The sequence below is a fragment of the Muntiacus reevesi genome, chromosome 1 (assembly GCF_963930625.1).
Source record: "Muntiacus reevesi chromosome 1, mMunRee1.1, whole genome shotgun sequence".
Taxonomy (NCBI): domain Eukaryota; kingdom Metazoa; phylum Chordata; class Mammalia; order Artiodactyla; family Cervidae; genus Muntiacus; species Muntiacus reevesi.
This window is the reverse complement of record NC_089249.1, coordinates 168,356,935-168,377,062: the sequence shown is the minus strand read 5'-3', so window position 1 is coordinate 168,377,062 and position 20,128 is coordinate 168,356,935. Positions and strand designations below refer to the sequence as shown.

The 20,128-nt window shown below is 44.6% G+C and overlaps 1 protein-coding gene across 2 annotated transcripts in view; it reads left to right on the top strand.

Annotated features, from left to right (window-relative positions):
• The first annotated feature begins 6,740 nt into the window (after positions 1–6,740).
• Positions 6,741–20,128, top strand: part of LOC136154298 (protein argonaute-1) — a 30,603-nt gene continuing 17,215 nt past the window's right edge. Inside the window, exons 1-8 of one of the 2 annotated variants that reach the window (XM_065916607.1) lie at positions 6,741–7,021; positions 11,996–12,179; positions 14,496–14,616; positions 15,064–15,245; positions 15,645–15,781; positions 16,005–16,139; positions 16,288–16,375; positions 17,029–17,176. In XM_065916607.1, coding sequence (XP_065772679.1) covers positions 6,997–7,021; positions 11,996–12,179; positions 14,496–14,616; positions 15,064–15,245; positions 15,645–15,781; positions 16,005–16,139; positions 16,288–16,375; positions 17,029–17,176 — 1,020 coding nt within the window. In that variant the 5' untranslated portion in view covers positions 6,741–6,996. The remainder of the gene's footprint in view (positions 7,022–11,995; positions 12,180–14,495; positions 14,617–15,063; positions 15,246–15,644; positions 15,782–16,004; positions 16,140–16,287; positions 16,376–17,028; positions 17,177–20,128) is intronic. The other variant, XM_065916614.1, reaches the window with a different exon arrangement.

The following is a 20,128-nucleotide window of genomic DNA, read 5'->3' as shown; positions in this document are numbered from 1 at the left end:
CCCAGGTTTTTTTACATGTCTTCTTATTGATTCTTACAGATTTTCTCTTAGATCACAAGCATTTCTCATTAAATTTATTCCTAAGTATTTTAAATTAGCTATTTTACCATTATAATTTCTAACTAATTAATACTTATTCTAGGAGTGAATGCTGTAGATTTTTGCTATTTTCTTGAATCTTTCCACTTAGTCTTACTAATTTTAAAATTAGTGAGACTGCATATTTTCTTATTATATAATTGCAACTAGAATAAAGATTTTTTTCTTATGTGTTTATTTCTCTCTCTCTCTGTTCTGGCTAGAATATCCAAACCAGTATGAAAATAGTAGTAAAGAGTGACCTCATTTATTCCTTAAAAACAGGAAAGCATTTCTGCTTCTCCACTAGCTAAAAATAGATATTCTATTAGCTTGTTAAGGTGATTGATTTTAGTTATTTTTATTAAGAATGGGATTGAAAGAAAGTCAAAGTCACTCAGTTGTGTCCAACTCTTTGCGACCCCATGGACTATATAGTCCATGGAATTCTCCAGGCCAGAATACTGGAGTAGGTAACCTTTCTCTTCTCCAGGGGGTCTTCCAACCCAGGGACTGAACCCAGGTCTCCCGCATTGCAGGAGGATTCTTTACCAGCTGAGCCATCAGGGAAGCCCAAGAATGGGATTAAAATTTATCAAATATTGTTATCTATTACAATTATCAGGTTTATTTTTTATTAATCTACATATATGGTATATATTTATTTTTGAACCACTTCTGAATTACCCTTATGTATGTGATATGCTGTTCTTTTAATAATAATATCATGTAATGTTGTGGTTAAGAGTGTTGATTTTGGAACCATCCAGTGTGGGTTCATGTTCTGCCTCTGCTAGTTGCAAACTGTGTGATCTTGGTCAAGCTTCTTAGCCTCTCTGTGTCTTTATTTTTAATGATAATAAAATAGCCTGCATATGCTCCTTAGCCCAGACTCATCTGTATGTTCTGTGATACCCCAGGACTTTTGTGAGGATTATGTGAGTTAATTTATGTACAGTGTTGGAACAGTATCTGGCACTTAATATTAAGGAAATGTTTAATAATGTTAGGTGTTAATATTATTATCATAATTTTAATAAATCTCTTATGGAATTCTGTAGGTTGGTATTGGGCTTGTCATTATCACATCCGTATTCCTGAGATCTCTTTTTGTAATATCATTGTATGATAAGAGATGTGGATCTTTATCTGCTGTTGTGAACAAATTGGGAAAATTCTCCCTTTTCTCATGTTCTGGAACCATTCATATAACATGGAGCAGAATTATCTCTTTAAGGGATGGTTGGACGCATTACACAGTAAACCGTCTGGGCCAGAAATTCTTTGGTAATTTTTGATAAGTTTCTCAGTGTTCTCTTTAATTGTTGCTTAATTTTTGCTTTTTATTCCTTTCTTTGCAGTTTTTAGAGAAAAAAGTTGTATGTAGTTTAAAAGTTTGATCAAGTATCAAATTCATTAGTCTATAGTTATGTAAAAAATTCCCTTGAAACTGTTAGTCGCTCAGCGGTGTCTGACTCTTGCGACCTCATGGACTGTAGCCCGCCAGGTTCCTCTGTCCATGGGGATTCTCCAGGCAAGAATACTGGAGTGGGTTGCCATGCCCTCCTCCAGGGAATCTTTCCAACCCAGGGATTGAATCCAGGTCTCTCACATTGCAGGCAGATTCTTTAGTGTCTGAGCCACTAGGGAAGCCCACATATACTGGAGTGGGTAGCCTACCCCTTCTCCAGGGGATCTTCCTGACCCAGGGATTGAACCAGGGTCTCCTGCATTGCAGGCAGATTCTTTACCAGCTGAGCTACCAGGGAAGCCCACTGGAGTGAATAATTAATTCACTTATGTTTATTAAATCTCTATCACGAGTTTTAAAATTGGACTGTCTTCATTGTGATGATGGTGTCACAGGTTGATACGCATGTTCAGTTCAGTTCAGTTGCTCGGTTGTGTCCGACTCTTTGTGGCCCCATGGACTGCAGCATGCCAAGCCTGTCTGTCCATCACCAACTCCTGGAGTTTACTCAAACTCGTGTCCATTGAGTTGGTAATGCCACCCAACCATCTCATCCTCTGTCATCCCCTTCTGCTCCAATCTTCAGTCTTTCCCAGCATCAAGGTCTTTGCCAATGAGTCAGTTCTTTGTATCAGGTGGCCAAAGTAATGGAGTTTCAGCTTCAACATCAGTCCTTCCATTGAATATTCAGGACTGATTTCCTTTAGGATGGACTGGTTGGATCTCCTTGCAGTCCAAGGGACTCTCAAGAGTCTTCTCCAACATCACAGTTCAAAGGCATCAATTCTTCAGTGCTCAGCTTTCTTTATAGTCCAACTCTCACATTCATACGTGACTACTGGAAAAACCATAGCTTTGACTAGACGGACCTTTGTTGGCAAAGTAATGTCTCTGCTTTTTAATATGCTGTCTAGGTTGGTCATAACTTTTCTTCCAAGGAGTAAGTGTCTTTTAATTTCATGGCTGCAGTCACCATCTGCAGTGATTTTGGAGCCCCCCAAAATAAAGTCTGACAGTGTTTCCACTGTTTCCCCATCTATTTGCCATGAAGTGATGGGACCAGATGCCATGATCTTAGTTTTCTGAATGTTGAGTTTTAAGCCAACTTTTTCACTCTCCTCTTTCACTTTCATCAAGAGGCTGTTTAGTTTTTCTTTGCTTTTTGCCATAAGGGTGGTGTCATGTGCATATCTGAGGTTACTGATATTTCTCCTGGCAATCTTGATTCCAGCTTGTGCTTCATCCTGCCCAGGGTTTCTCATGATGTACTCTGCATGTAAGTTAAATAAGCAGGGTGACAATATACAGCCTTGACGTACTCCTTTCCCTATTTGGAACCTGTCTACTGTTCCATGTCCAGTTCTAACTGTTGCTTCCTGACCTGCATACAGATTTCTCAAAAGGCAGGTCAGTTGGTCTGGTATTCCCATCTCTTTCATAATTTTCCAGAGTTTGTTGTGATCCACACAGTCAAAGGCTTTGGCATAGTCAATAAAGCAGAAATAGATGTTTTTCTGGAACTCTCTTGCTTTTTCGATGATCCAGCGGATGTTGGCAACTTAATCTCTAGTTTGTCTGCCGTTTCTAAATCCAGTTTGAACATCTGGAAGTTCATGGTTCATGTACTGTTGAAGCCTGGCTTGGAGAATTTTGAGCATTACTTTACTAGCATGTGAGATGAGTGCAATTTTGTGGTAGTTTGAACATTCTTTGGCATTGCCTTTCTTTGGGATTGGAATGAAAACTGACATTTTCTAGTCCTGTGGTCACTGCTGAGTTTTCCAAATTTGCTGGCATATTGAGTACAGCACTTTCACAGCATCATATTTTAGGATTTGAAATAGGTCAACTGGAATTCTGTTACCCCGTGAACAGTATGAAAGCGAACCCCATGAACAGTATGAAAAGGCAAAAAGATGGGCCACTGAAAGATGATACATATGTTAGTGAGTGAGTGAAGTCGCTCAGTCATGTCCGACTCTTTGCAACCCCATGGACGATAGCCTATCAGGCTCCGAGGTCCATGGGATTTTCCAGCCAAGAATACTGGAGTGAGCTGCCATTTCCTTCTCCAGGGGATCTTCGCAACCCAGAGATCGAACCCGGGTCTCCTGCACTGCAGACAGATGCTTTACCGTCTGAGCCACTAGGGAAGCCTATACATATGTTAGGACTGGTTAAATTTTATATTTTGTATATGTGTAGTTTACCTATGTGAATGATACCTTAATTTTTAAAAGTGTACCAGTTTCATCTTTCCAGAGTACAAGTTGACATTTATCAATTCCATTGTTCATGATTTCTGAATTTTAAAAATTTCTCTTGAAATAAGAAATACATTATTGATAAAAAGAAATGGTGTATGCTGGAAGTGTTGGTGATTCATTTCCTGATCGAAGGGTATACGATTTTATGTTTATTTTACTACCTTGATTTCTTTGTCCCTAGGCTGTTATTTAAGTATTTTTAAAAGGAAAACATTGATGGAGATACAATTTTTTTTTTTTTTGAGATACAATTTTTTTTCTTAAGCCATTCTTATTGTTTGGGGTCCAGAAACTCTAGGTTTAGAGAAGGTGTGTAAGTGGGAATACCTGAGTTCCGGCCCACAGAGTAGGGGCGCTTGGGTGTGAATTAGCTATGAATTGAGACGTAGGGATTAAACTGGAGACAGAGGAGCCAGTCGCTTTCTGGGAAGGTGCATCAGGGATTACTGGGAGAAGTTTGTCTGCATTAAAAAAAACAAGATGCTGTCTGGAATTCCTTTATACTCTACTACTTTGCCTAGCCAAGAGTGAAATCCTTGATGATGAAGACACTCTGCAGAAAGACCCGCAAGGCCAGAGCCAGGCTTGACTCCACTAGTCACTTTGGAGGTGGATCAGAATAGTGACCAGTGGCTTTCCACAAAGTTAAGGTACCTTTCACAGAGTGAGGCTTGGCATTTAGAAGAGGAGATTCAAACTGTTCTTAAAGAATGCTGAGCTTCCAGCTTAGTTACCAAGGCAAAGACCTTGCTGTTTCTGAGGATGTTTTGATGCCTTGATTCAGATCTATCTACATTTAGTAATCATTCTGGGCACTGCTTGTGTGAAGCACTAAAGGGAGACTGAAGTGCATCTTGACATAGTCCATGTTCTTAAAGAATTTAGAATGTAGTGCAAGAAGCAGACAGTAATTATGGTAGCAACCAATAATTTGCCTGCATTCTTCTAGGTAATGTTCTAAGCTTTTATATGTATTAATAATAGTCCAGTGAGGTAGGTACTATTTTCACCCTCTAAAATGGAGGAGGAGGAAATTGTGACACATGCGTGTGTGCTAAGGCACTTCAGTTGTGTTTGACTCTTTGTGATCTTATTGGGCCATAGCCTGCCAGGCTTCTCTGTCCATAGGATTCTCCAGGCAAGAATACTGAAGTAAATGGCCGAATCAGGGTTGGAAGCAAAACATTGTGGCTCTAGAGTCTTTGTTCTTTATCTTGTAGAGCAGTAGTTTTCAAAGTGTGGTCCCCCAGGTCAGCAGCATCAGTTTCCTCTGGAAACTTATTAGAAACATGTATTCTTTGGATCCCACAAAGAGCTACTGAATCATAAATTCTGGGGGTGGTTCTTAGCAGTCAGTGTTTAAACAAGCCCTCCAGGTGGTGCCTGCTGTTGGAGAACCTCTCCTAGAGAAAAGCAAAAAGCATACTGTGAAAAGTGTCAGAAATTACTCTTCCTAATGGGTAGCGACTAGGTGTGGCTTCTCTCTTGAGTTCCTAGCATCTGGTTTAAAGTAGGCATTAAAAATACAGATGGATTGATACATATGAAGGAATATATGGAAAAGTGATGTTTGAGCTGGGTCTCTTAGCACCTGTCCGTTGATGCAGACTGAATAGGAGAAACTGTGAGACTAACAAGGAGGTGACTGTGATACTTTTGTCAAGATATGATAAGGGTCTGCATCAACACAGGGAGCCACCACAAGAATGTCAGGAGGTCATGTGTGCGGGTAAACAGGTCAGGACTTTGTGAACTGCTGTATAGCGATAAAAGCAAGGGGGAGAGAGAGAAACTGTCTTTTCTGGGATGAAGGTGCCATTTGTAGAGACAGGAGGTATAGGGCAAGCACTTCCGTGGGAGGAAAGATGAGTTTGGTTTTGAACTCTTTAAATTTGAAGTGCTGGTAGATCCAGGTGGAGCTGTCCAGCAGACTCTTGGAAATATGAGTCTGAGACATGGTTGGAAATAGAGATTTGGAAGGACAGTTAAGCCATAAGAATGGATGAGACCTTTAAGCAAAAAAGTGGAGAGTAGAATGAGAAGACAGCTAGGTTTGAAAACAAGGTGAACACTTTTTTTAATGGATCAAAAACAAGAGGGGGGGGCGGGGCTGGCTCTTGAAGAAAACCGAAAAGGACTTAGGCAATAGGAGACCTCACAAAATGCTGAAGCCAAATAAAAGACTCAAGAAGGAAGGAGAGGCACAGTGTCAGATGCTGCAGCGAAGTAAGAATTGAAAATTATCCTTTGAATTTTGACATAAAAAGTGTTTTAAGTGACGTGGTGAGGCCAGAAGTGGATTGACTGAATTCAGGCGTGAGCTGTGAGAAAGTGGAGGTCGGTGCTTCCCAGCCCGCAGGTAGAGCTCAGTAGATGCACTTAAGTTGAGACGGTGACATCTTCCAGGGTAGGCAGGGTCTCTTTCATATCTCTGGTCTCAGCGCCCAGTACTCGACCTGGAAGAGAGGGTGGCGTCAGTGAGTTCAGTGACTAGGGACGGAGAAAGGCTTCGCGGAGGCAGTCGCTTTGCAGCCGAGGCTTGAAGGATGAGGGTGATTGGGAGGAGAGGTGGGAGGCAGGGCCCCTGGGTGATGGGGCTCTCGGAGTGTGTGAGGGTGGCCTGGGAATGAGGTGGAAATGTGCGCGTGGCTCTGTGCGAATGGGGGGAGGTTGTGTGTAGCCTTGGAGAAACATGTTTGGGGAAAAGACAAGGCCGGAGGCTGCTGCGGGGTGGGGGTGGGGGGTGTGTTGTCCTCCCGCCCCGCCCCACTTACGCCACTGCGCGGTTCCGCGGCGCCTTTACCGGAGCCCTCCCGCCGGGCTGCAGGGCGATGGGTGACCGCCAGGGGCCGCTGCCTCCGGTCCCCGGTGCCCCCGCCCCTCTCCATTGGCCTTTGTTGCCGTCGGAGCGCCCCGTTTGACTCGTTCCCGTCCGCCCCCTGGGCCTGGCGGTCGCGCCTGCGCACTGGCAGCTGGCCGGGCGCTCGCAGGGGGAGCTGCTGCAGGCTCCGCGGCGGCGGCGGCAACGGAGGCTGCGGGGGCGGCGGCGCGAGCGGCCGGGCTTGGGGGGGCAGCCGAGCCCGGCCCGGGAGCCCAGGCAGCTAAAGTGCGGGGTACCTAGGCCCCTCACGCTGGACTCCACAGTCTCCGGGCCGCCTGACCTCCGCACGGGTATATGGGATGGAAGCGGGACCCTCGGGAGCAGGTAAGGGCCCCCAGGAGCGGGGACGGTGCGCGCTCCAAGGACTAGGGGACTCTGGCGTGAAGAGCAGGGTTTCTGAGTGAGGAGGGGCTTCCTGAGTAGGGAACGGGGCTCTTCTGAGATGGGGGGCCCAGTTTGAAGGGGGCTGTGTGCAGTTCCGGGGGAAACCTTGCGAAGGGAGGTCTGAGACAGGGGCCATTTATCAAAGGAGCCTCTATGCACTCGTGGAGGTGGGAAGTGCTTTGGGAGAAGGGCCTGAACGCACAGGAGGACTCCCGGACGTACCGGGAGGCCTAGGGAGAGGCCCGGCAGGTGGCAGGGGGCGGGCTCCAGGTGTCCAGGAGAGGGGGGTCGACACAAATGGGCCCAGAACTGCCGCATGCCCTGGGCGGGGGCCCAGCCGGTATGGGTTGGGCTGGGATGATGTCTTTTGGGAGAAGGCGCCAGAGCTGGGCTGTGAGCTCCGCCCCAGCCGGGCCTGACGCGGGGGCGAGGGTCAGGGGGCAGTGGGTGGGGATCCAACCCTGGGATTCCCCCCCTTAAGTCTGGGGAGCTGGAGTGGAGGCGCCGGAGCATGCGCGGAGGTGGCAGCTGGAAGGGGCTGCCCGATGTGGTGGGGGCGTGGCCGCCCGAACCCCCCCTACCCCTAATCCCGCCAGGTTGACTTGGTAAAAGGAGCGCGCTGATGGGTTGTAGTCTCTCTTAGGTTATGTTGGCAGCACACAAATGGAAATGGGTCCTTTCCCCATCTTGGGGGTCTTTCGCTTGTCTCTGAAACCTTCAGTCTCAATTTACCAAGAATAGGTTGAGGGAAATGGACAAGTTTCTTATTCTGCCACTAGGATGAGGAAAGACTGGGATGGGAGCAATGTTTTAGGTTAGGGACAGGTCCTACTTGAAGACAGGCCTTAGTGAATGTATTGGTTGCTGAGGGACCAAGGCCAAGACCAGGTTTCCGTAGAAGGGATTGTTTGCCTGGTTTGCATGTTTCTGGTTCAATAGTGAGCAGAGTTGGGATCTTTTAATCCAAGCATAATGACCTCTCTATTGAATGTTTCCTGAGTTGACAGCCTAATCTTTCTATGCCTTTATGTTTTTATGGTTGCTGTCCCCTACTGGGTATCTTTTCTTTTTGCTCTCTCTATTCCCCAGAAACTGTCAGAGCCATGTTATTAGACCCAGCGTTGTCAGGCTAGCCTTTTGTCATATATAAGTTGTTTGGGGTAGGGGGAAGTTTATAGCCTTCACCATAGTGTGTCCCAGGTGATAGCCTTAACTTCTCCTTATTCACAGTCAGGAGAAAAAGGAGATTAGAGGGGAAACTGAGGCAAGGCTGTCCCAAGAAGGCCAGAGTCCCTGGATGGGGTGAGGGTGGTGGCACCTCCTGTGTCCTAGGTGTCTTATCTTTTTGGTGACTGGAGCAGTCTGGACCTGGGAATCTTTTAGATCTTGTCTCACTACTTCCATTTGATCTAGAGGGGAGAATAGAATTTCCATTTGGGACGTGAATTTTATTTCATTTGGGACATAAATTTCATTTCTGGTTGAAGCAAGCATCTTTGTCTTTTATACCAGATCTAATACCCTTAAGGAAATAACTCCTGCCAACTCATTCGAGTCATTCATTCAGTGATCTTTAAGTACTTAGTGATTACTTTCACCAAGATGAAAACAACCTTGTGAAGGCTGTATAAGCCTTAAGGTGGAATTCAGGGGGCAACTGACTTCAGGAAACTATTAATACTTCCTTTTCCCCTTAGGCCCCTCTCTCCCTTCCATGAACTCTCTTGGTTTTCTGGGCTAGAGACTACTTGCAACAAACAACCCCTGCAACTAGAGTAGTAGGACACAGAAGTCCAGATGGATTGCTGGGAACTGGCACCCATACCAAACTGCTTATGATTTTATTCTGATGAATTCCTAGTGGTCTCGAGAGTGATGAAAAAATTAACTTTTTGTTTTTGGTTGTTGTTACAATAAATAAGCTTCTAGGGAAGGAACTAGAGCCTGGTATCTGGAGTTGGCTGTAGCCTAATGGGGCAGCCTTTACCTCATCAAAGGGTGTAATTGAAATTCATTCTGGAAGCTGTGAGTAGAGGGATCCCATAACTGCCTCCTTCCTAGGCTAGGACTATTTTCTTGGAGGTTGGAGGACACAGCACACAAAGCAGTGTATTGTTTCTGGCTTCACTGGGCTCAAGGCCAGGTGTGCCTTCTGTGCTTAGGTGTGTTTTAAGCACATATACTGGACTGGGAGCTCCTAGAGGGTGGAGTTGGTGTCTGATTATCTGTGGAACCAACTAATGTCTAGGCCTTGACACAAGTACATCTTTATTTTTTGAATTGAGTCACATTCCATTGTGAACATAAATGGTTAAGTACATTGTATGGATATCTAATAATTTGTGTGTACTTAGTGTGTGGATAAATTCTTTTTGGAGAGATTGGCCTCTTCCTCTTTGCTTACTGGACAGCCAACCCAGTCTTGAGTTTGTCTTTTGAATGGGCAGTCTTGCTTATTGGTAGGTATGTGGGCCTCAGAACTGCAGGGAAGGGGTCCCTGAGCCAGGCCTTTCGGCTCTTCCTTTTCCTTCTCAGGGCTGGTTGGGGATGGGGGAGGGGGAGTGTCCTTTTCATAGCCCCTCCCTCCTTGCTTTTGTCTGCAGAGAATGGCCCCGCCCCCTTCCCCCAAGGCCCAAGCTTTGTCCTCTGTGCTGGGGCCCTCATCTGCATCACAAAGTGGCCGTCTGTCCCTGTCTGGGTCTGAAGGGAAGTGTCTCCCTTTCTCAGACTAAAAGCTGGGGGCAGGGTGGGGTTGGGGGAACTTTGTACTGCTGTAAGACTTGTAGGAGGATGGGGTGGGAGAGGTTCTCTCTTCATCCTGCCTTCCCTAGTTTGGGTATGAAGGGGAGGGTGGGGGCCTCCCTGTTTTCCCAGAGCCTCCTAGGAATGGAGGGTGACTAAGGCTAAGTCTGGTGTGTAGTCCTATTTCTGAGGACAGGAGACTCAGGCTGAAGTGTCTGTCCCATCCCCCATCATTTCTACCCAGCCCCTAGCTCTAGGGGTTGTCTTTCTCTCTTCAGCCTGGGAGGCTAAGGAGGTGAATGGAATGTAAGAACTTGGGGAGGGGAAGGGTATCTCTTACCAGCTACTTCCTCTAGGGTCTTGTTTGTTCTGTGCAGGATTTATAATTGTTTCTGAGCAGTTTGCAGGTGTGCGTGCGTGCGTGTGCGCTTGTGCTTGTGTGTTCTTTGTGGTATGTCTACGGATCTGTTTGTTAATTTGTGTCTTATCTGTGTGTTGAACACCTCCTGTATGCCAGACACTGGAGAATCAACAGTGACCAAGGCAGATACATACAGTCTTTGTATCTGTGAAGGACTCACAATCTAGCTTGGTGAGGGGTATGTTTATGAAGGTAAAGTGTCCAGTTCTAAGTATGTGTTTGGATGTGTATGTCTGACTATGGCTTGTATATAATTTCTGTCCAACTCTTTCTACAGTAGGTGGCCAGGTGCTAGTAGTTAAGCTTTTACTTCCCCAGGTAGCGGAGTTCTGAAGGCCTTTTCTCCCCATGCTGGGCCTCCATTTCCCTGTCTGCGTTTCCCTGTAGGGTGAGCTTGACAGGTGGTTAGAAGGAGGCACAGCAGCTTAGCTCTGGGAAGCAGGCCCCTCCCTTGAAGGGTTCTGACCTCTTCCTGACCCCCCCGGCAGAGTATATGCCCCATCCCCCCAGCCTGGCCAACTATGAAAGCAGATCTCTGATAATGGGAGGTTCTCTGCTGTTTTATCCCTCTCTCCTCCCAACTGGGCTGGTCCTCTATTGGCCAGGACAATAGTAGATATGGACAAAGGGTTCTCTTAGGCCGTTTTCCTTTTGTCTTCCCTTTCCCCTCAAGCTAGAAAATAAAACCCGGGGCAGCAATCAGGCTGGTGGCAATAGAGGAGAAAGTAGTGGGAGTTGGCCCAGCCCTAGCCCTTTCCCAGGGGCCTCCGCTGTCTTAAAATTGATCCCTACTGCAACTGTTGGGGCCCTCTGCGTGGAAGGAGGTGTGGGCCTGGAGAGAATGTTGTATTCTTCTTCCCAGAGCCAGTAATCTCATCTTCTCCAGCAGGATAATCGGTGCCCCTCCTTCCTGAGTCCTCTTCTCTAGCCTGCTCTTGCCTTAGTCGCCTGTGTTTAGCCTACCTTCATTCCCTAGGTTTTTCTTCTTTTGAACTTTTGCTTCATTCTCTCCCAACTTGCAGCCTTACTTCCTGCCTAGACTGTCAGCTCTAACCTATCTTGCCCCAGCCCCTATTCCAGCCTTTCCTCCTTCCCAATTCAAGCATTTTTCTGCTGTGACCTCCAGTCTAGCCCCTTTAGCAGCTCCCTGTTTCAGCCTCTCTCCTTTCCTTGGTCTCCAGAATCTGTCCTGTTAGCCTTTTCTCCTTTTCCGATCTCAGCCATTCTGTTGCCTTAATCTTTTCCCAGACATTGCCCCTCGTCTTTGCTTGTTGCCCTGCCCCACCCCTTTCCCTGGCACTTGACCTTCTTTAGGTCTTCCTCCTGCTTGCAGTTGGAGGAGCTTTAAGGTGATGCTTTTTTTGTGTGTTCAGGATGGTGATGAGTGAAGTGAGCATCTAGCTGACAGATAGTAGGGTCTGCTGGATACCTGGTGGAGGCAGATGTCTCAATCTAATAGAGGAAAGAAAGAGCCAAATTTAGTCCCTTTATTTAACATTAATAGGAAGTTATTACGTACTCACTTGATGAATTTAAGATAGATAACAAGGGTAATTTTCCTAACTGGAAAGAATTTTTTAAAAAATGAGCCTGGGTTTCAACCAGTGGAAGTCCTCATTTAGGTTGGGTAGGCAGGAAAGAGGCTTCCCCTACACTCTGCTGCTCTCATTCTAGGAGTCCTTGTGCTTTCTCTGATCAGAGTGGTAAGGAGATTACCAGACTTCACCCTCACCACGCTCTCTGTCTTGTAGCTGCAGGCGCCTACCTGCCCCCCCTGCAGCAAGTGTTCCAGGCACCTCGCCGGCCTGGCATTGGCACTGTGGGGAAACCAATCAAGCTCCTGGCCAATTACTTTGAAGTGGACATCCCTAAGATTGACGTCTATCACTACGAAGTGGATATCAAGCCAGATAAGTGTCCTCGCAGAGTCAACCGGTAAGTGATGCACATTTGAGCCACTAAGTCCAGTAGTCCTTGTTTTCCTGAGTTTCACATCCTTAAAAGAATCCAGAGAGGTAAAAGAAAAACGCGTTGAAGGTGATATCACCAAATTCCAGAACATTTTTGAGGAAGAGATTCTAACTTAAGGTAAATGTTGAAGTAGATCACTGGATTTGGCTATTTGGAGACTGTTGATACCTTTTGCCACAGCTGTTCTAGTGGAGCAGTTGGGCTAGTAATCTAAGAGTAAGTTAAGGAATAGGAACTTCCCTGGTGGCTCAGATGGTAAGAGTGAGTTAAGGAAAAAGTGGAAGGTGATGTGTAGGGATAGTGAGAGCAGATAGCTTTTTTCTAGGTAAGTTGACAGTGAAGCATGGGAGAGAAGGAGTATGTTGGCTTGAGAAGATTATAGGGCTCAAGTCTGCTGCATTTCATTATTTGTTGAAATTAATAAATGAAAAATTTTTAAGAATGAGACGTGGATATGTTTATAAACCAAGGAGCTAGTGTAGAAGTTAATGGTACGGGACAGAGAGGAAAGGAATGAGTGGGATGTTCTGGCTAAGGCAGGAGGACATACAAGATACACAATTTGAGGATTTAGCCTTAGAAGAAGTAGTAGTTCTTAAAATTAATTTATTTTGTTATTATTTGACAACTATTCATGAACAGTATAAAAAAAGTTTTTAGTATTACAGAAAGAGTAACAGTGAAAAATGTCTCCTATTACCCTGACCTCCAGTCCCCTAGTCCCTTTCCCCAGATGCATTCGTTATTACCCTTCAGTACACTTCCAGATATTTTTCTATACATATACAAGCATATTTGTATACAAACATTTTAAAACACATGGAATACAGAATCATATATCTTGCTCTGCACCTTGCTTTTTCCACTGAGCAGCGTATTTTGGAAAGTGATACATATCAGTACCTACAGATGCCTCATTCTTTATTATAAGATATTTAATAATAATCTATTCAGAAACATTTAGGCAAGTCTAAACTTTTGCTACAAAAATGAAACTCTGTAGAATATTAATAGAGATACATTTTTGCTCTCAAGTATGAATGTATCTGTAGGATAAAGTCCTAGGACTAGAATTGCTGGTACAGTACATTTACAATTTTTGAGGTAGTATCAGTTTTTTGTTTTTTTTTTTAAGGTAAGTTGTACCAATTTATATCTTACGATGTCCCCCCATATCTGCACCAATTCAGTATATTGGATTTTTTTAAATCATTGGCATTCTGGTAAGCAGAGAATTATTTCTTGGTCTGATTTTAAATTGTATTTCTGTAATGAGTGATGTTGAACATATTTTCAGATACTTAAAAAAATTTATACACAGAAGGGATATTTCAAGTGTGAGAGGAAAGAAAAAGGAAAAGGTTGTATATATAAATATGTTTGTTTATATGTCTGGAAACTTGAGGGTGGCTTTGCCTTCTACACTGTACTCTTTTCAAAATTTTTAAAGATGCTTTTTGAGCTGAGGTAGGAATGGGTTCTGTTGTTACAGGGGTAGTGGAGAAGGTTTGACACAATCTATGAGGATGGAAGTGATCAGAGTTAAAAAGATTGCTGGGCAGCACTGAGGCCTAATTGACGTTGAAAGCATGTGTTTACAGTTGGATTCCAATGTATATTTTCAGTCTTTTTATCCAGTAGTATTCAAGATGTTTGATTTTGAAAGTGAAGAGGTCAGATGGGTTGGGATTTTGAAGGATAGATGGATACTCTGGAATCTAAATAGCAGAGGACAGGAAGTGAAATCAAGAAAGAGATAATAATGGAGAGAAAACAGGATGGTAGAACTAAAGCCTTCAGAGAGGTGGAAGAGATGAGGTTCTTCTTCCACGCTTGATATTCCTATTCCAATTCAGGCTTCTTCCTTTACCTTTTTTGATTATCATCTTGGGGATTGGAGCAGCCTGGATTTTTGTTCCTGATTCTGGATAGACCCTGAGATTAAGCTCCTTTCCCCTCAGCCTCCTCCTCTCTTCAGGAGGCGCTCACAATCACTCTTTTGGGTCCTTTGGAGGATCCGAGGACCAAAAATACCACCTGACAGCATGTTAGACATGTAGAGTATCAGACTTAGCTCTAAATCTACTGAATCAGAATCTGCATTTTACATCTCCAGGTGATTCATACGAAGCTTGAGAAGTGCTGTTATAGAGATTAGTAGCTGGTAGGACAGAATTAGTAGCTGGTAGGTAGATGGGACATTGCCTGGAGTTTAAATTACTTCCAGGAGCTAGAAGTAGTAGTCTTTCAGCTTCCTCTGGCCTTTCCCATTCTCCACAGGGAAGTGGTGGAATACATGGTCCAGCATTTCAAGCCTCAGATCTTTGGTGATCGCAAGCCCGTGTATGATGGAAAGAAGAACATTTACACTGTCACAGCACTGCCCATTGGCAATGAACGGGTATGGTTGGGAGTCATGCTGGATCTGTGTCAAGGGTCTAGGGAGGGACAGAGGTCACGTAAGCCTATTTGGAGTCTGGTGTCCAGAGATCCCTTTCATTGTTTGTGCTGAGAAAGTGTGTTTTAGGTTGAGGGATGGGTAGGTGCTTATGTTTATTTAGCCTACTGTATGTCTGTCCGTGTCCCAAACAGACTTAAGATTAGACTTAAAACAGACCCAAAGGACTTCCTACTAAGTGTGGTTGAGAGGGACAGAGAGAGACAGTGAGCCAAGGTGGCTGGAGACTTAGGGGCTGGAGTTACTCAGAAGTCTTCATTGTGAGTCCTTATCAGCCTAAGAAGCAGATTCTTGGCAAATCTTAGGGGTTAGGGACAGTAGGGTCAGGGCAAGGAACATTGAATTGTGGGAAAGCATTGGAAATCTTTCACTCCTCTCTCTTTCCTGAAGGTTGACTTTGAGGTGACAATCCCTGGGGAAGGGAAGGATCGAATCTTCAAGGTCTCCATCAAGTGGCTGGCCATTGTGAGCTGGCGCATGCTGCATGAAGCCTTGGTCAGTGGCCAGATCCCTGTTCCCCTGGAGTCTGTGCAAGCCCTGGATGTAGCCATGAGGCATCTGGCATCCATGAGGTACTTGGGGTAGTTAATATCTGGGCTACTAGTGGTGGCAGAAGTGTATGGGAGGAGGAGGGAAATGAGCATATATTTTAAGGTCCCACATTATGCCTTTCAAATAAAAAATTCTTTGAAACCCTACTGTATGCCAGGCAAGTGTGCATATACATTTAGGTGGTACAAAGCTTTGGCCCTGTCCCTTTTAGTTATTTTTGGACCTCACCCCATCTGTCTCTGCAGGGCAGAAAAAGGGTAGAGTCTTGTACAAGGTCAGTCACACAGCTAGTAAACGATGAGAGCTGGAATTAAAGCCCCGGTGTCCTGCCTTCCAGGCCAGGGCTCCTCCGTGCCCAGGATGCCTCACAGGGTGGGGGCCTGTGCCCGAGGGACCAGTTCTCTGCCTGTCCCTGCCAGGTACACCCCTGTGGGCCGCTCCTTCTTCTCACCGCCTGAGGGCTACTACCACCCGCTGGGGGGTGGGCGCGAGGTCTGGTTCGGCTTTCACCAGTCTGTGCGCCCTGCCATGTGGAAGATGATGCTCAACATTGACGGTGAGTGGGGAGAGCTATGGAGCCAGGGGCACCCTGCGTCCATGACCACACTCCCAGCCTCATCCCTCCCAGCTCTGTAACCACACTCCTAGTCTAATCCCTGCAGCCCTGGGAGCCCTCCCCCATCCCTGTACCCTATGAGAATGAGGGTGCAAAGAGCAGTGCCTCCCTTTGTTCTGGAGGACAGAGTCTGAGTTGAGCTGTACCTCCCCTGTCCCCGCAGTCTCCGCCACTGCCTTCTACAAGGCTCAGCCCGTGATTGAGTTCATGTGTGAGGTGCTCGACATCAGGAACATCGACGAGCAGCCCAAAGCCCTCACGGACTCGCAGCGCGTGCGCTTCACCAAGGAGATCAAGGGTGAGGACCAGCCCGGCGGGGAGGGGGTCAGCGCTCCTTTCTCTTTAGTTCTAAAAGGAAATCCCCTTGGGATGTATTCAGGCAAGAGGCCAAGCCTGGGCACATGAGCAACCTTTTCCAACTCTGACAAGCAGTGTGTGTATCCCAGGCCTGAAGGTGGAAGTGACCCACTGTGGACAGATGAAGAGGAAATACCGCGTCTGTAATGTTACCCGCCGCCCTGCCAGCCATCAGACGTAAGTTGATGGGGCTGCCTAGCCATACCACTGGTGGAAGGGGGCCGATATTTCAACATACTCCGTTCACACGCTCCATCCCCCACCTGGCCCTGAGGATGAGCTCTGTTTTTGAAGATAAACTGTAGGAATTTGAAATTCCTCCCCTAACATTCCCAGATCCATTGATAGAGACTCTCCCTACCATTTTACCTTCTTGGTCTCTACCTTTCCTTCTTGGACTTTTCCTGTAGAGCAAGTGTCTTTCCCTGGCTTCTTTCTCAGTTCTATAAATGCTAGAATCTCTCTGAACTTACTCCTGAAAAAGAAAGCTGAGATCCTGGGTTAGACCTTGGGGAAAGTTGTCACTGATTTCGTCTAAAATCTTCACTTCAGACTGCTGGACCATGAGTGACTACCGTGTGTCAGACTTCATGCTCAACATTAGAGATAACAGATGAATCAGATATGATCTGACCATTGTGTAACTTGTTTTTCAAATCTTTGGCTTCACTCTTGGGGCCCTGTGTTGCCTCTGCTTTACCATGAGTGGCAGGAGTGCTCACAGAGGCTGGAAAGGAATGAAGTCAAATCTGGCCCTGTGCATGGTTATAGGTCTAGAAAGGTGTTACTGAGTGCTGGACTATGACACCTCTTTCCCTTCCCCCAAACAGCTTTCCTCTGCAGCTGGAGAGTGGACAGACTGTGGAGTGCACAGTGGCCCAGTATTTCAAGCAGAAATATAACCTGCAGCTCAAGTATCCCCACCTGCCTTGCCTGCAAGTTGGCCAGGAACAAAAGCATACCTACCTGCCCCTAGAGGTGAGGCTGCCAAGTAATGGCCGGGCTGGGAAACAAGCACTGTACCTGCACAGAGGTCGTCAGAGGTCTGCTCTTCCATTTATAGTCTCATCATTTTAAGGCTTGGAAAAGTGATGTTCTTAGAGGACATTCTGTGAAACGCAGTCATCGTTCTTAACTGCTGAATTCTTTACTTATCCTCCGTCCTGCTGTCATGGTTTTTCAGGACCGCCAGGCAGAGGCGAAGCTGTATATATTTACTGTTTAATAAGTAATTAGTTCATTCAGGACAGAGATTTCAGATACCTACATGCATATCCTTTATTTATTTATTTATTTCATTTTTGTATGACTTTATTTATAGTTGACATACAATAAACTGCACATTTTAAGTGTACCATTTGATGCGTTTTGACATATGCATTCATGACGCCATCACTACAATAAAGATAATGAACACTCTAAGATACACTCATGTCCTCTTAATTTCTCTTTCCCTGTCTGGAGCTGGGAATCGTAAATAACCTAAAGATACAAATGTACTTTATTTTACAGATATTGGAGGTGATGGGAATCCTATTTCCCTAGTCATCAATGTGTTCCTTTTGAAAAAGTTTTAACCAAGATTTGTCATATTTTTATGCTTCAGCCAACCTTTGAAATTCTGCAATTAAAGAAAGAATAGTAATGCTCTTTAAGTCATAGCATGCAAATGAAGAACCACTAGTCTGTATTTGGTTTGTTATACACTAGCCGTAGTGTTTAGGGCTTCCCTGTTGGCAGCCAGAAGGTCTGCTGAGAACCTGCCTCTGACTGCTTCATTGTCTAGTCCAGTGCTGCTCAAAGTGTGGTCAGCAGACCAAGAACATAGTTATTACCTGAAAGCTTGTTTGAACTGCAGAATCTCAGGTTCCACCTAGATTTGCTTTATTAGTATCTCTTTTTACAGAATCCAAAGATTCTGTCAAATATGAACGTTTATGTTGAAGAAGCACTAACCTAGATTACTCTCTTATTCTGTTCTAGCAGTGGGAGTCAGGTATCTGGGACCTAAGCCTTCTGTGAGCTTTTGGGATTTCAGAACTAACCAGAGGAAATTAGGCTAAAGGGAGAAAGAAGAGATCCCCAAACCCAAGAACTCTGACATGGTTAATAGCTGCTGATGCATAGAAAATGAGATGAGGACAGCATGTTCTCTGAGATATAAGCAGAAGTCTTTAGGGGCAGTTCCAGCTAAGTAGATAGGCTTTAGGTAATATCTGTTGCAAGCTGAGATCTGTTAGCAAATTGACATGATTTCTGTTTAAACAATAATTTCCACGGTGAACAACTTATATAATGACATATTTTGATTTTTTACTGTTGCTTGTTCACTTAACAAATATTTAATGCGCCTCCTACTAAAGTCATATACTCTTAGGTGCCAGGAAGGCAACAAGAGAGGCAGGGTCCTTGCTGTCCTGGAGCTTAAAATCTAGAAGGGGGAAATAGACAAATAAGATAGTTTCAGATGGTGGTAAGTGCCATAAGGTTAAGGGAGTGGTCATAAAGTGGAGGGGTTTGGAGGTTCACTTTAGTTTCTGTGGTCAGGGAAGGCTTCTTTTAGGAGACATTTGAGCTGAGTTCCAAATTATGAGATAGAACCAATCTTTTAACAACCTGAAGGAAGAACCTTTCAGGCATGAGTTTAATAGCAAGTAGGTAGGCAGCAGAGAGCTTGGATATTCTTGAGAGAGACGGAAGGACATAGTGACTGGCATGTAGTTAATGAGGAGAAAAGTAGGAGATGATTTTGGAGAGAGGTACAGGGTCAAATCATATAGGCTATTGTAGGTGATATATTTTTTTCAGAATAGCTTTATTGAGACATAATTCACATCCCATAAAGTTTGCCCTCTTAAAATGTGCAATTCAGTGCTTTTTAGTGTATTCACAGAGTTGCATAACCATTATCATTGTGTGATTCTAAAGCATTTTCATCATCCCCCAAAGCAAGACCACACCCCTTAATAGTCACTTACCATTCCTTCTATCCTCTACACTAGCCCCTACTAATCTCTAATCTGCTTCTGTCTCTATGGATTTATCTATCCTGGACACCTCATAAAAATGAAATTATATAATATATGGCCTTTTTATTTTTTTTTAATGTATGGCCTTTTTAAACTGGTCAATTTCATTTAGCATAATGTCTTCAAAGTTCATCTATGTTGTAGCGTATGTCACAACTCCCTTTTTAAGGTTGAATAATATTTCCATGTATGTATATAACACATTTTGTTTATCCATTCATTTATTGATGGATACTTGGGTTGCTTTCACCTTCTAGCTATTATGAATAATGCTGCTGTGAAGATAGATGTACAAATATTTGTTCTAGTCCCTGCTTTTGTTTCTTTTGAGTACATACCCAGAAGTGGAATTACTGGATCATATGGTAATTCTGTGTTTAGTTTTTTGAGGACTCACCATACTGTTTTCCACACAGGTGTACCATTTTACATTCCCACCAGCAATGCACAAGGGATCCAGTTTCTCCACATCTCTGCTTTTTTTGCCTAGTGTTGATTCTGTAATTGAAATTATCTGCACCTTTAAATTGCCTTCAAGAGAGCAACCTCACAAATTTTAACAATTCAGGGTTTTCATTAAGTAAATTGACTAATGTGTATTCTTTGAAATACAGAGTTTAAGGGTAGGTGATCTTGTCCTGGTTTTCCTTACCCTTGTTACCATGAACTCTGGAAATTAGGCAGAGAATCAGTACTTAGAGTGTTGGCCCTGTGGAAGCAAGTTTTACATTTCATTTCATCTCAGTCCTCACAACAGCTTCAAGACACAGCTAGTGTTTTTCCTGTGACTAAAATTAAAGAAGCAGAGTCTTAGAGTGGTTAAGAGTCCTGCCCAAGGTAACGTCATCTAGAATTGGCAAAGCTGGACTTCAAACTCAAGTTTTCCAAACCTGTTGTTTCT